General features: G+C 40.5%; 2 protein-coding genes across 2 annotated transcripts; both read right to left on the bottom strand.

Annotated features, from left to right (window-relative positions):
• Nucleotides 1-50: 50 nt before the first annotated feature.
• cant1a (calcium activated nucleotidase 1a) lies at nt 51-8,249 on the bottom strand. The gene is made up of 4 exons (XM_028599430.1): nt 8,038-8,249; nt 2,363-3,031; nt 1,082-1,285; nt 51-996 (listed from the first exon to the last, which is right to left on the bottom strand). Exons 2-4 carry the CDS (start codon nt 3,006-3,008, stop codon nt 626-628), a joined length of 1,221 nt encoding a protein of 406 aa, XP_028455231.1. The 5' UTR covers nt 3,009-3,031; nt 8,038-8,249; the 3' UTR covers nt 51-625.
• Nucleotides 8,250-9,653: 1,404 nt separating this feature from the next.
• Nucleotides 9,654-13,441, bottom strand: syngr2a (synaptogyrin 2a). The gene is made up of 4 exons (XM_028599246.1): nt 13,099-13,441; nt 11,469-11,706; nt 11,165-11,304; nt 9,654-11,024 (listed from the first exon to the last, which is right to left on the bottom strand). Exons 1-4 carry the CDS (start codon nt 13,195-13,197, stop codon nt 10,821-10,823), a joined length of 681 nt encoding a protein of 226 aa, XP_028455047.1. The 5' UTR covers nt 13,198-13,441; the 3' UTR covers nt 9,654-10,820.
• Nucleotides 13,442-14,104: the final 663 nt, after the last annotated feature.

Raw genomic sequence — 14,104 nt, 5'->3', positions numbered from 1 at the left:
GAACTGGTTTCGCAAACAAGCTGTGTATTAAAAGGACAACACCCGGTAAATAGGAATCAAGATTTTTACTAAAAGAAGTAATCCCACCCAAAACATTACATCATTAATTTTTTACCAAAATATCCTTCAAATATTGTTTTATGAAGGATAAAAACAGACCTTTAGTTATTCCGCTGAAAACATGTTTGATGTGTACAGAATAATGTTTAATATGGAGCAAAGGGGGAAAAAAAAACCCTTTGACCTTTTGAGTGTACACAGTATGTGCATGAACCTGTGTATTTAAGAAAATAAATCACAGTCGGGTAAATCAATCATTTGTACATTCATAATAAGAAAGGCTACAGTACTCTTAAGGGCCACATTTGTCCGTAGGAAGGAGATGATCCCCCCCCTACCAGACGTACTGGCATTGTTTGTGTTGGCTGGCACTTTCTCAAAACCCGATTTGGAAAAAACGATTCCACCATATTTTACAGTCTCAGCTTCTATTTGCAATGAAGGCGATCCTTTGAGGATTGGAGTTGTGTCTCAATGAGGAAGCAGCGACTACAGTAACTTCAACAGTGACTGGATTGTAAACAAAATGAAACAGTGCAGTGGCCTCAAGAACAAGTCTTTCAGTCTATATGAACTCCAAGCCCTCATATTTTACATCCCCGATCTTGGTTTCGGGTAAAAGGATGCGTCCGTCAAGCGTGAAGGCCATGATGTACGTGGCGATCTTTCCAGCGTCTTCCTCCGACTTGAGAGCCAGGATGATCTGGTCATCTGTATTGGGGACAAACTTGAAGGAGGAGAATCCGTGAGTGCGGTTAAGCGGACCCACTCGACTTACAATGATGTCCTTGAAATCTGGCGAGCAGCTAAGGGCGAGGTTCGTGCCTCGACGCTCGTCTGCAGTCTCCTCGTAGCGCTCCTTGCTGGCGCGGCGAGGGAGGAAAAACCAGCGCTGCAGGATGTCGCTCCACGCTGCTGACTCGTGGATGAGATACCCTGCGGAGAATTCAGGGGAATACCGTAAACAAAAAATGGAAGGAAATAGAAGCGATGGTAAGCGAGACCAGATTTACGTGCTCACCTGGAGGCTCTATCCCTGCAGCAGACTTAAGAGATTTGTACTTGGGCACCCAGTTCTCATGTTGTACATCCCCTCTGAAGCCCACGACTTTGACCCACTCTGGGTTGTTGTTGACGAACTCGCCTTGCGTGGTGGTCCACTCTTTCCCCAGACCGCCGACATACAGGTGCTTGTCCTTGACCGCCAGCCACTCGGCTTTGAACCCTATCAGGAGAAAATACATTAGGTACCAAGTAAGCACATAAAAATACTTCATTACAAGCAACAGTACTGAATTTAAGTAAAAGTACAAAAGTATTATCAGCAGATACTTAAAGCATTAGTCAAGCACCGAGAATGCAGAAAAATGGATGCTGTCATTGAAGTATTATTATATGTTACATTTAGAGATGCACCGATAGACCGGCCGGTGACCAGAATTGGCCGGTTTTCACGTGCTCGGCCATGACCGGCGACCGGCAGGTCAGTCTGACATATGCCGATTTCATGCCGGTCAATGCTACAATTAACTGACAACATAAGTTATACGAGTTACAGTTCTCAAGGACGCGCGCACACACGGACGCGACAGGTGTGAAGCGCGTGTCCGCGCTATTCTCGCACATGTAGGGAACCTCGTGAATTAACCTGCAACATGTCAGCTGGAAATTCTTCAGCGTGTGTGCAGAAGATGACGTTTGAAGATGAAGTTTGCAATATGCAACACCTGCAAGGAAAAAGTAGGGCGTGGAGGGACGACACCAAAAACCACATTTTTTTTGTTGGATATTGGATGTGAAAAGAAGGAAATGGTTCTAACATTGCACTTTAGATGTGTGTGAATTTCCCACACCAGGAGTAATTTATATAGTTCTATTTTATAGTGAGCCATTATCTGTTCAAAAAATGTTCTATACAAAATGTTCTATTAAAGAAAAGATAGAAAATAAATATTTCTGTGTGCTGTAAAGTGGTTAGAAAAAATGAAATCGGAATCGGCTAAAATTGGTATTGGCTGGCCTAACTCAAAGAAAATCGGAATCGGCCTAGAAAGTTGTAATCGGTGCATCTCTAGTTACATTATAAGATTGTGAATGCCTCAATGTTTAAAGCTATAGTGCGTAGTTTCTGCCACCCCCATGAGGAATTTTAAGTAATGACAATGAAAACTGTCGGCGGGGTAAAAAGTACAATATTTCCCTGTGAAATGTAGTGGAGTAGAAGTATAAAGTATCACAAAATGGAAATACTCAAGTTAAATATTGTATTACAGCACATGTATGAGAGGAGGGTAATGCAGACCTTTGGCAACGCTGCCGTCGCCATCAGGTAAGATGACCCAGGGCACAATCTTGTCACCGTCAATTTGGTAGACGATGCCCGTCCTGTCATCGACGCTGTAGAGCTTCCCATTGAACACCACCAGCTCAGACAGCTCCATACCCCTGCCCTTCTCCGAAAGGTGGCTTTCCAGCACCACCCTGTCCGCATCCCATTCAACTGATACCTTGTCGCCACTTTGGGACACCAACAGGTGCCCTCGCCGCATGTAGCTGAACCACGTCAGCTTTTTGTCACTACGAGAGCTTGTGTCCAGATCGGCAATGACCCCAATGCGGTAGCGGGTGCCCTGTGGAGTTTGCTCAGGTCGACTGAGAGGGTAGGTGTCGTTGTAATGGGAATCGGACCACTGGGTGTCACTGTGACTGGCTCCCCAGCTGGGGGAGTCGTAGGAGCGGGAGCGCAAACCCATACTTAAGTGGATGAAGAGCAGCAGCAGCACAGCCAGGGAGAAGGCCACGGCCACAATGGGCCTCCATTTAAGGCGGAAACGAGGGTCAGTGGTGCTGGCCATGGAAGCCAACATAGGGAGGCCTCCGACAGAGATACGCAGAGTGTTCATAGGCTCATTCTGCTCCAGTCGAGTGAAGCCTGCAGGAGCAGGCATGGAGGACGGAGGCCTGGAGAGACCTAAAGACCAATCGAGAGAGACGGTAAGTCAAATGGATTACAGTTTCTACTAATCTATAATAGCTTTTATTTAGGTGCCCCCATAGCTCTAGAAGTATGTCAATACTGTCAATGTTTATTTCAAGTAAATAGGACAGTGTGTGGGAATTTTCTCTCACGTATGGTTCCTTCAAAAGCCTCTTCCAAAGGCAATATCACAGTTTTAAAAAGGCACAATGTAAATGAATTATCAATGTATCTCTTGTTACATGCTATGTGTAAAAAAAAAAAAAAATCATTGAGTATTTTTTGAGTATCTTTTTCCCACCTGTAAAACAAACAAATATTCTCACTTTGCCCTGTGCGCATGTTGTCCATGTTGTCTCTCTCTCCCTTTGTGCGTGTTTGTTTCCTTCCTCCGTGTCTCCGTATCTGTGTGAATGGTGTGCTTATGCTACATTTACAGTGCTATGTTTTGTCTCTCGTGCGTTTGTGTATTTTGTCCTCTTTCCAGGTGGAGAGAGGAGGTCCTGTGGCTCAGGTCCTATCTGTTTGTCGGTTACAATCAATCACTTTAAAGTAAGAACTTTTGTAAACTGTAGCCACTGTAGTCCCAAGTGACGGGATAATTGTATATTCTAAAACATAGTGTAACAATAGAGTCATAAAGTCAGCAAACCGGCACAGTAATATCCATTGTACGTAGAGCAATATCTATCTAAAAGGTTGTTAACATTGACAACGTTTAGCAACCAAATCTACTGGTACTATCAGACCAAGTAAAGCTGTAGCAGCAGAAGCCCTGAGTGTATTCAATCGAGCTGTGGTGTGTTTTATTGCTTATGAATTCAACTTTTCATTTGTAAAATAAGGAATGTGTTTTTTTGTTCTTTAAAAAGTTACATAGTCTTGCTTTATTATGGTTATTTTCCACTCAAATACAGGTCACCATTCAGATTATACAGGAGAATTTTTTTTATTAGGGTCAATCCCTAAATGGAGCTGTACAGATATACCTGGAATTTAGAGCTATAGAGTTTCAGTTGGCCGGGAATAGTTGCTAAACCTGCTTTGCCCGGTGAGAAAATACCAAAACTAAAGCAAAGGGCTTGTTCCTTAATCCTGCACTACACTCGTTTGTATATATAGACTCTTTTCTTTTCTTAAATGTTCAAAATAAAAGTATAGTTAATAAAAATCCAATTCAATAAAAAAAAAATTTTAAAATCTTTGAACAATGTAAATGATCTGAAGACAAAGTTTCTTTCAAACCTACTCTGACCCAGCCTACAAGAAGACATTTAGGTGATTAAACTCACATACTCTCCATAAGTAGACTCTGTTCGCCAACCAAATCTTGAGTGTATGCCGGGTTAAATGGTACATGACAAGAAGCAGGAAGTAGCCCTGCTGTAAGTTGGGTGAATATTAAGTGGCCACCATGGTGATTGTCAACGTAGAGGCTGGGAGGAGGAGGAGCCCATGCAGTGACAAGGAAGGGAGGGCCGTTGTGAACATGGAAAGTAGGAACAGCCAGCTGGTCTAGCACAAACCACCGTCACAAGCACGGTCCTCATTTGTTACATATTAATGATAAAATCAACAGATAATTATTCACCAGCCATTTTGATAATCAACCACTCATTCATGTCAATGACTCATATCAAGCAAGTTTTATATCTTTGACAATTGAATTATTTGAGTTTTAGGGCACTGATCAAAATGAAAAAAAGGACATTTAAACACATCCCCTTGGGCTTTAAAATGGTAAAAGTCCAAACTGTAAATCAAAAGATAAACATATTTAATCTATATTAAAAAGAATAGTTAGTTGCAGAAAACTCGACATTTAAAGATGCCACTTTGGGCTGCAGGAAGTTGTCAGGGGCATTTTTTAAATTGTTCTGACTTATAATAGAACAAGTGATTAGTGGATTAGTTTCAAGAACAATATGAGAAGAATAAATTATAAGAAAATAAATTGTTAGTTGGGGCCCTAGTTCAGTTAAACAAATTTAATGTTCATTTAACTTTACACACGGTAACTGAATGTGCAGAATGATGTGATGTTGCAAACAGAAAGGTCTCAAAAATCCTACTGTATTTCCAACAGATATTTGCCTAAGCACACAAACTAATGTGGCCTCGTCGGTCTACACTTGAGGGGTAACCGCCAGGCTCTGTAGAGTAGAAATGTGTGCAATCTGCTCCTAACCAAATTCCGACCAAATTCCAGGGACCTCTAAACTCGGCCTCAGGAGCTTCATACTCTGTGGCCTAAACGTGGCTGCATTTCTTCGAAAGGAGTGCAGGAGCTGAAAGACTCTTTCATAAGAGGGCCCCGAGCCAAACAGCAGTCCATTATGGCAGCACCATCAGGGGCCGCACTCTGAGGCAAGAAAACTGAAAGCTGAAAATACACCAACAAGTAGCAGATATTTATGAATTTAAAAGACCGTTTTGATTCTGATTTTGACAAAAATCACCTCCACTGAAACTAAATTGAAAGCTTACCCCTTCGTCTCCTCTTGCCAGAACGCTCACCGTGGGCCATCTATCCTTACAGCAGACCTCCACAATCAGTCCTGAGCTCTTTCTGCTCACAGATTGTGGAACCATGGCTAAAGACTGATACAATGCTTGTGAACTTTAACTAGAGTTGGAGGATTATGTTCCAGTCCAAAGGGGCAAACCGTGCAAGAGGCCGACACAATTCACTAAGTTATCATTCACTATAGCAACCAAGGGCCAGGTAAAGGTTAGGGAAACATTTATGGCCTGCACAGTAACTTCACCTGCATAACAAATGTGGAAATCTGAAAATCCTGCTGGCTAAATAGAAGTTAAAAGCAAACCTGCTGTCACTACAAGAATGTGTAGTGTGCATAATGGAGGTGTTTCTGTGATGCAATCAGCACTCTGAGTACTGGGACTGGACTGAGGACAGAGATCAGCCTGATAACAACAGCAGAGCGTTTACACAGTCAACAGGGAGGCTACACGAACTCAAACGCACTTTTATTGTAGGAAAATTTGTTTTTGAAAAAAATAAATTTGGAACTGATTTAACTTGTTACGTCCAAAAATATGTTCAGTATTTGAGATGTGAATTATTAATCAACAAGCAACTTCAGCTTCTCAAAGTGGTCCCCAACGGTTTCAAATAGTTTATATTCAGACTGACAAAATAAACAATTTAGGGTTGGGAGATATGACAATACATTTAGCACAAGACATTAGAAATGTGCCATTTCTGCTATACAGTTTGTATGAGGTAGCTGTCTATTGAATATCTCTGTTTGCATGACCATTGTTAGTAATATTGCAAATCAGTGAGCAAGATGCAGCAATATTTGATTTACAGAATTATTGCATACATTTTTTACAATTTCATGAATGATAAAGTATTTAATTCATTGGATTACCTAGAAGAGACCCTCCACATCTAGTTATTTTATCTATACATGTTTATCAACTTAGTTTCCAAAAGGTTTTGGTATATAACTATATTTATAACAATATTGCAATCTAAAATTATTTATACTCCGATAAAAGATGTTATGCATATCACCAACCAGTCATTTATTCTAGAAATCATTTTGGTCAATAAAATAGTAAAAAATGCCCAAGGTCCAAGGTGACGTCATCAAAATATTGGTTTTGTCCAGCTGTCAGTCCAAAACCCAAGAATATTCAATTTACAATGATATAAAACAGTCAAGTAGAAAATCTTTATCACACCTGTTGCCCAACGTATCGATTATTTGACTAAGTGTTTCAGCGCTAATGAAGTATAAACTACTAAACATGCAACTTCTGAGCAGGGTTTGGCAATGTATCGATATTGTGATATCAGACTACAAATCGTCTCTATCGGTATATCATTTCTGAACTTACTAGACTGTTCTAGCTATTATTTGCCACTTAATCATTATATTCACATTATTGATGATTATTTATCTAAAATGTAATTGTGAAAATATTTTGTGAAAGCACCAATTGTCAACCCTACAATATTGTCGTAATATCGACATTGAGGTATTTGGTCAATAATATTGTGACATCTGAGTTTCTTCATATCGCCCAGCCATACTTCTGAGTGTCTCAAAGTGGTTCTCATAGTAATTTTGGACAATGGCGTGGCATAATATACAACATGAAAGTTTACAGTGCCTCCCTGATTGCATAGGCAGTTGTGTAATTCTGAACAGAGTCCTGTCCTGAGTCAGGACAGGACTCTATAAAATAGAACACTGGTGGTTTCCTGATAGTAAGTAAGTAAACGTTATTTATATAGCACCTTTCACAGACAAGAGACACTTTGTGACCCACAAAGTGCTTTACAGTAAAACAAATAAAAACAACAACACATAAAATACAAAACCATATGGCTAATTAAATGCTTGTCTAAAAAGATGTGTCTTTAGGTGTTTTCTAAAAGTTTCCACAAAATCCAAGGCTGTAAATGAGAGTATCTCTGCTCTGTGTTGCCATAAAGGATGACATCTGGGGAGGGGAGTTTCAAAGGGAACAGATCAAGGACAGAGAGAGAGTGTGTGAGGCCTATAAATAGTTCACTTTTGCTGTAAGGCCCAAACTTCTGCATATCAAGACACTATGTGTATTAGACAAAGGACTTGATTTTGTGGCATTATCCAATAAGAAGAAGCTAAATAGATCCACATTATTGATATTCGAGTATTTCTCATTTAGTTTGGAGACCACTGGGGCCAAATATTCCCACCTTGATCTGCAGGCCTTTAATTCACTAAAGATCTGAGCAAAGTAGTTTAATATGGTATAATCTGTTAGTAGGGTTATTTTGTGGCGATTTTAGGTCTCCCTCTACTCCTTCACAAACACACAGACTGACAGACAAACATCCTATCTGCATATGTGTATACTGTATGTATCGTTATGTGTTAGCTGACTTGTCCTGCCAGCAGCGCAGAGGTTAACAAAGATGCCATCACAAATGGCTGCGTACACGAGCGAACTGAAACCTTCTCGTTTAGTTTCCTACTCACCGCAGATGTTAGATGTTCAGCTCACAGTCCGTGTGGTTCTAGCTGTACATTATTATATCGCTTCCTTCTTCGGCTCCTTTTTCTCCGCCTCCCGTTCTCCAGACAGCCGCTCATTACTTCCTGTATGTACTGATGACGACGGTGGATGCATGGATGCGAAAGAGGGTTTGTCAAACGGGGCCTTCAAGTGCTGTCAGAAATTTGAGAACCTGCGCCTCGCCTGTAAAGTAGACGAGAGCAGGCGGCAGCACCCGGGGGCGGTGACAAAAGTCCGCTCTCAAGTCGGACAGTTTTCCAGCTGATTCCAGCCATAGACAGTATATAATAATATAATAATATATTCCAGCAGCATTCAGGCTGAACAGGAAGTGACAAAAACACTGTGGTTCTATTCCGATTTAATAAAATGTAGCTCCTACACAGTCTCCAGTTGATTTTATTATGACAGAGTAGCTGTCAAAATTCTCTACATGTGATCTGTTGCTGATTTTAGTTAACAACACACTGTAGATGATCTGTAATCTGAACAGATTTAGTCTCTCTGACTTCTAAACATAACTATAAGCCTCACTACATGTGTTCTGTACAGAATAAGCTTTTAAATCAGACAAATCGCAGTTAAAATCCCTCCGATTCAAAATCAATAAAAAAGTTTACATAAAACGTCATCATATTAAGTCGATTCTGAACCAATCAGCTGTTCGATCAGATGAGAGGCCGGCGTTTCCCAGCATGCAGTGGGTCCACCTGCGTCCGCCTGGCTTTTGCCAGAGCCTGTCTATGGAGAGCCTGTTCACTCCCTATTAGCCCCATTGTACCAACCCGGAATTTTCCCGAGAGTGGAAGTTCTCCCCTTATTAGACATTCTCTGCTTTTGCAGTTGGTGAAAAGCATAGGTGAAAAGCAACTGCGCTTCCTGCGTCTCAGAACTGCGGCCGCCTTGGTCTCGTGAGATTATCGTTGCCCACGTGTGCATGACGTCAGAGCAAGTCGGACACATATCTAACCGGCATGCATTGGGCGGCGATCGCCGGTGATCGATTCTGCGCAGTAATTTCTGATTTGTTTTTCTTTATGCGGCAATTTACTAGGTCAGTTATGTGGATTTGTGTCCCCTCTGTCTCTTCTGATTGTTATCTTTTATTTTTTTAGATATCTTTGTATGGGAAGACTCTGTAAAATGTAGGCCTATACATACATTCTACAGAGCTTTGTGTATTTTACCCAAAACTGCATTTGCGAATGGTGAAATTGATTCGTTTGTTAATGCATCAAATGTGAAAAGTGGTTATCCAAACCTCACAAAATCTTTTAACAATGAACCTTTTCATTCAAGAACTGACTGTATGTACTCTCTAACTCAGAAGCAATACATGTATGCAATGTTGGTTATAGTCTAGATATGTGGAAATACACATAATCACATCTTTGTTTTAGATGCTCTTCTGTAAAGTATGCATGTATCTTAATGTCTTTACATTGTTACAGGTCTGTTTCCAAAGTTCACAAGTTACTGCACCGACACAATACTCAAATATTTGCCAAGGGAGCACAGCTCTGCACAAGGTCCGGGTCTTTCTTTAGAAGAGGATATAAACCATGTGCTGACTAAGAGGTTCAAAACAAGAACAGTTTTTATTTGGCAACCCCTGTGTGATACAGAATACTGTATAAAGGCACTTTAATGGGGAATTGTTGTAAAGCCATTGAGCACAACCGTGTAACTGCAACACATGCACAGGTACAACTACAGTGTAAGAAAAGCAGGAGGAAAAAGTAATGTTGAAAAAAAAATGGTATGATTGTCATATACCTGGACTGAAAGGATTAAGTAAGATAATAAATACATCAATTTACCACATTACTGAATTCCTGAAACCAAATTGGCTGAAACATTTGCTGAATTGGATATTTTTAACAACTACAGTAAGTGAACTCAAGAAAGGCACATTCAACTCCTATGGGAGGTAGCTGATACAAATCAATGGTTTGGCTACCTTAAAATAAAACAACACCCTGAAATACTAATACTACAAAGTAATTGTGTCAGAATTGGATTTAAAACATTAAAATTAACATTCTTAGATCAGATATTGGCAATTAACTGCCCCAAAGAAATGAATTGTACTTTTCAGTGCGTACAAGCCATTTTTCAGTGGTTGATTAGTCAGAAACAAAAACAGGGCATTACAGTAGTTACATTGCACCTATTGATTAAATAATATGGGATTGTTTTGAGGTTGAAAAACAATGTACTGTATCACAAAATTGTTGAACTGCAGTATATGAATCTGAAAGTAATCAAAAAATATGTATGTACTAAACAGTAACATATTACATAAAAAATAAATCTTTTCAGTTTTAAAAAATGCAAAGCAGATTTTCCTGCAACAAAGTAAATCCTGACCTGTTCTGTTGATTAGTTGATTACTTTGACATCAACCGCTTGCACTCATAAGATAAACAAAAGGGGTCCAGAAATAACTATAGTTGCTTTGGTACAAAGACAACAATGGCACGGTCATTCATCTCCTTACAAAACAAAATACATGTTTAGAGTCCACCTGATCGGTGTGGCACTTTGAACAACGCAGCAAACATCCACCACACAACTTACAACGATGTAATTAACTATAAACACATCAGTGCACCCAAAAATACGCAGACCGCTTCTGCAGGAAGTAAATGCAAGTGCAGAGAACCGTTTAAATGAAACCATCGGCACACATATTTATTTAAAAAGCGAAACCCTTGTTGGATCCATAGATTTGAATCGGAGTCCTTCAATAAGCTGGAGGCTGGTATTCTCCCGGCTGCTCCTGGTTGTGGGAGAAAGGCGACTGCTGGTAGCCCGTGGGGCCGCTGCTGCTGGCGTACGGAGCGGGCGGGTATGGAGTACTGCGGTCGTTGGCTGGGTCTCTGTACTCCTGGTCAAATTCACTGACGCCTTGGCGATACCTTCCAAGTGAAAAGAAGGACAAGAGACCCTGTTGAGGGAAGTTTAGAGTTAGTAAGTGGAGCTTTTACACAAATCTCTGGCACATTTTTCAACCAGCTGAGTTTATGTGTTATCATATGATTTTGCTAGTCAAATGCTGGCCACACACGGAATGGATGAAAGGCTCACCCAGGTGATGATCGAGAAGAAGGAGAAGGCCACGATGGCCCGGGCGGCATCAGGAGCCATAGCAGCCTCCAGGTCACCGGTTTTGGACCACTGGTTGGCCAGGACACAGAAGCAGATGAACCACAGGAACGTCCAAACCGCTACACCCGAAAGAAAATGAAATAAAAAAAGAGAAATAAATTGTCTGTTTTAAGATGAAATACAGTATGACAACAGCATTAACTTCAACAAGGCTGCACTTCCCGTTCTTGGGCACAGTTCCTGTTTTCTAGTATGAGCAGTAAGAGTGAAACCTGACTCTCACCTGAGAAGACCAAATCTCCTATAACTATACATTTTCTCTCTTTGGCATTGCTGATCTGCGGGAAGTAGGCGTCCAGCATGAGGAAGACAACACAAGCCAAGAAGGCCAGGACTCCGATTCCGACCCCATAGCTACAGGCGCTTTCGTTTTTGTTGAATATGCATTTTGTTTCGGGGTCTTCTGCTGGGTTCACGTAGCCTTCTGCTGTAATGGTTCCAAAGACCACAATGGAGAATAACTGCAAAGAAGAGACACACAGGGTTAATGCCATGGGGAAGGAGCAAAACATGTTTTATGTTAAGCAGCTGCAGGGGCCGTGCAATTCTCATCACATGACAAGAAAGCTTTCACCATAAAAAAAATAAAATCCTATCAAAACATCTTTAAATATGGCATAAAAAGAGAGTGACATCTTGTGTAAGTGATCCTTGTTCCTGATCCACTTTTCACACAAGATCAGCGACAATTTAGATTTTATAGTTTAGCCAAGCATGTATTCTCTGGTTGCAGCTTCTTACATATGAAAATGTGCTGCTTCTCTGCATTTTAAAAGTCACTTTAAAATGAAAATATTTGGGTTTTAGTCGGACAAAACAAGACATTTGAAGATGTCACCAATAATGAAAATAATTGTTAGTTGCAACTCTACATTCATATTTCACTGATCTTTGTACTGTCTACCTGTTTCTATTCACATGAATATTATTAAGATTTAAATCTTACTGATGATATTTTTGACCTTATGGTACCTTATGTTTACTATCACTCCCTGAGCTCCTTAACTGCTTTCTTTCGTCTTGTTCTCAAATCTAGATTATAAAACAAAGGTGACAAAGCCTTTGCTGTCAGGGCATTGGGTATAAAAAGACTTGAACCAAACGCATGCTCTTAGGGGAATGGTTGGATCTCTGTCAATTATAGTGTGGTCTAGACCTACTCTATATGTAAAGTGTCCTGAGATAACTTCTGTTATGATTTGACTATAAATAAAGTACAATTTCAGTACAATTTATATTGTTTTCTGTTGTTTTGATTTGTCTTATTGTATTGCACTTTGTAAATGTGTTTTAAAGAGGTTTAAAGTGTATGATTATCATTACATTATTTAGCTTGAACCAGAACTTAATCTAATTGACGTAATGTACGCACTGGAAAACAACTGTGCGGGCAAGTAGAGCGCAACAGATGACGCTGGAAAAGTTTTTTTCGCCCTCACACTGTAAGTTAATTAAACACTACAATAAAAAAGAGCGACATCTTGTGTAAGTTTTAATTCCCCCTGGTCCACTTTTCATAGCAGAATAAACAACACAAATGCCAAACAAATCGTCCATCTTTCAGTTGGAAAACATAATGCTTGGTGCGCTGACACAGCACTGGACACGCTAGCTTACGTTAGCTAATATCAACAAGTGCTACAGAAAAACAAATCTAATTTTCACTTCATGTAACGTTTATTTAAGCTTGCAACCCAACACCCAGTTCATGTCCGGTGTTAGCAGCGCATAACGTGAACAAGCTGCATTATCGATTGATTTCTGTCGACCCTGGCAGCTCACTTCTGTTAACATCGGTGATGTGACAGCTGGCTAACTTTGATGCTAGCTAATGTTTCCGTGGAGTCACTCACCCAGCTCAGGCAGCGCAAAATGGTTTGAGGCTGTGTTACAAAATGTACTAAATCAAAAGCACCGCCAGCCAACGACGCCCCGTAAGCACTGCTCTGCATTTTCACCCAAAATAATGCCTGTTAAACAATTTAAAGACGAGCTGGAAAAGTCTTCCCGTCAAAGTTGGGACAGTTTCGTTTTGTCAAACACCTTCCTGAAAACTTTTCAAAGACCGCCCCTGCTCTGATGCGTTCTCGTGATCCTCGTAAAACTGCCGTCATCGAGTTAAGGAAGAAGTACTGTCGTGATATTCGTGGTGTTTATAATTAACATTAAGTGCACATAGCCTAAAAGAAACATTGAAATGGCCTTAATGCTTTAAACTCGAGAATGGTTAGAGGGGGGGGGGAAAGATAAATAACGCTGGTGGGTCCCAGCCCATTCAGGTATCCTTGGAAAAAAGCGAGCAGCCAGGAAGGCAAGAGAGGCAGGAAAATAGGGAAGTGTTTAAGTCAATATTAAATAATCAAAATTAGAGGGAAGTTTGGAGAAAGGTAATCAGCAGTGGCAACAGTGTTTGGGATAACGCAATAAAAGGGAAACACTTTTCACTTAATCAAAAAAAGAGTTGCATGTATATAAGTCGGAGAAGAAAACTGAAAGAGCATGCAGGCCAAGAAATGAGCAATAAACCTACACAGTAGGCTACACTTTTCATTAAAAACATCCAATGGGTCTTGTGCTCTTGTGTTGTGATGACAGACTGTAACAGTTGAGCATGTCCTTCTGTCATGCAGAAAATGTACACAGGAAAGGCAAGAAATGGTGACACAATTAGGCCTACAAGAAATAGGGAGAGCAGAGTAACATAATGTTAAAAGTATGCCCTATATTAGAGATTGGTCAAGGAAGGAAAGTGTTAATTAGTTTTTATCGGGGCTGAGCTGGAAATACGAGTTTAAGATGAATGGAGAGTGAAATCTAAAGGAGGCAGTAACGCAACAGTGTGGAGACCAACTGCCGTAG

Source organism: Perca flavescens, chromosome 15 (assembly GCF_004354835.1).
Source record: "Perca flavescens isolate YP-PL-M2 chromosome 15, PFLA_1.0, whole genome shotgun sequence".
Classification (NCBI taxonomy): Eukaryota; Metazoa; Chordata; class Actinopteri; order Perciformes; family Percidae; genus Perca; species Perca flavescens.
Note: the sequence above shows the minus strand (reverse complement) of the source record. Positions and strands in the feature narration are given on the sequence as shown.

Excerpts from the sequence above, each read along its gene's own strand:
- cant1a (XM_028599430.1), bottom strand. The coding sequence starts at position 3,008 with ATGCCTGCTCCTGCAGGCTTCACTCGACTGGAGCAGAATGAGCCTATG. Across the intron at positions 1,286-2,362 it reads CGACGGCAGCGTTGCCAAAG|GGTTCAAAGCCGAGTGGCTG; the intron begins GTCTGCATTACC and ends TTCTCCTGATAG. Across the intron at positions 997-1,081 it reads TGCAGGGATAGAGCCTCCAG|GGTATCTCATCCACGAGTCA; the intron begins GTGAGCACGTAA and ends AATTCTCCGCAG.
- syngr2a (XM_028599246.1), bottom strand. The coding sequence starts at position 13,197 with ATGCAGAGCAGTGCTTACGGGGCGTCGTTGGCTGGCGGTGCTTTTGAT. Across the intron at positions 11,305-11,468 it reads AGGAGATTTGGTCTTCTCAG|CGGTTTGGACGTTCCTGTGG; the intron begins GTGAGAGTCAGG and ends TTTCGGGTGTAG. Across the intron at positions 11,025-11,164 it reads TCTTCTCGATCATCACCTGG|GGTCTCTTGTCCTTCTTTTC; the intron begins GTGAGCCTTTCA and ends TTCCCTCAACAG.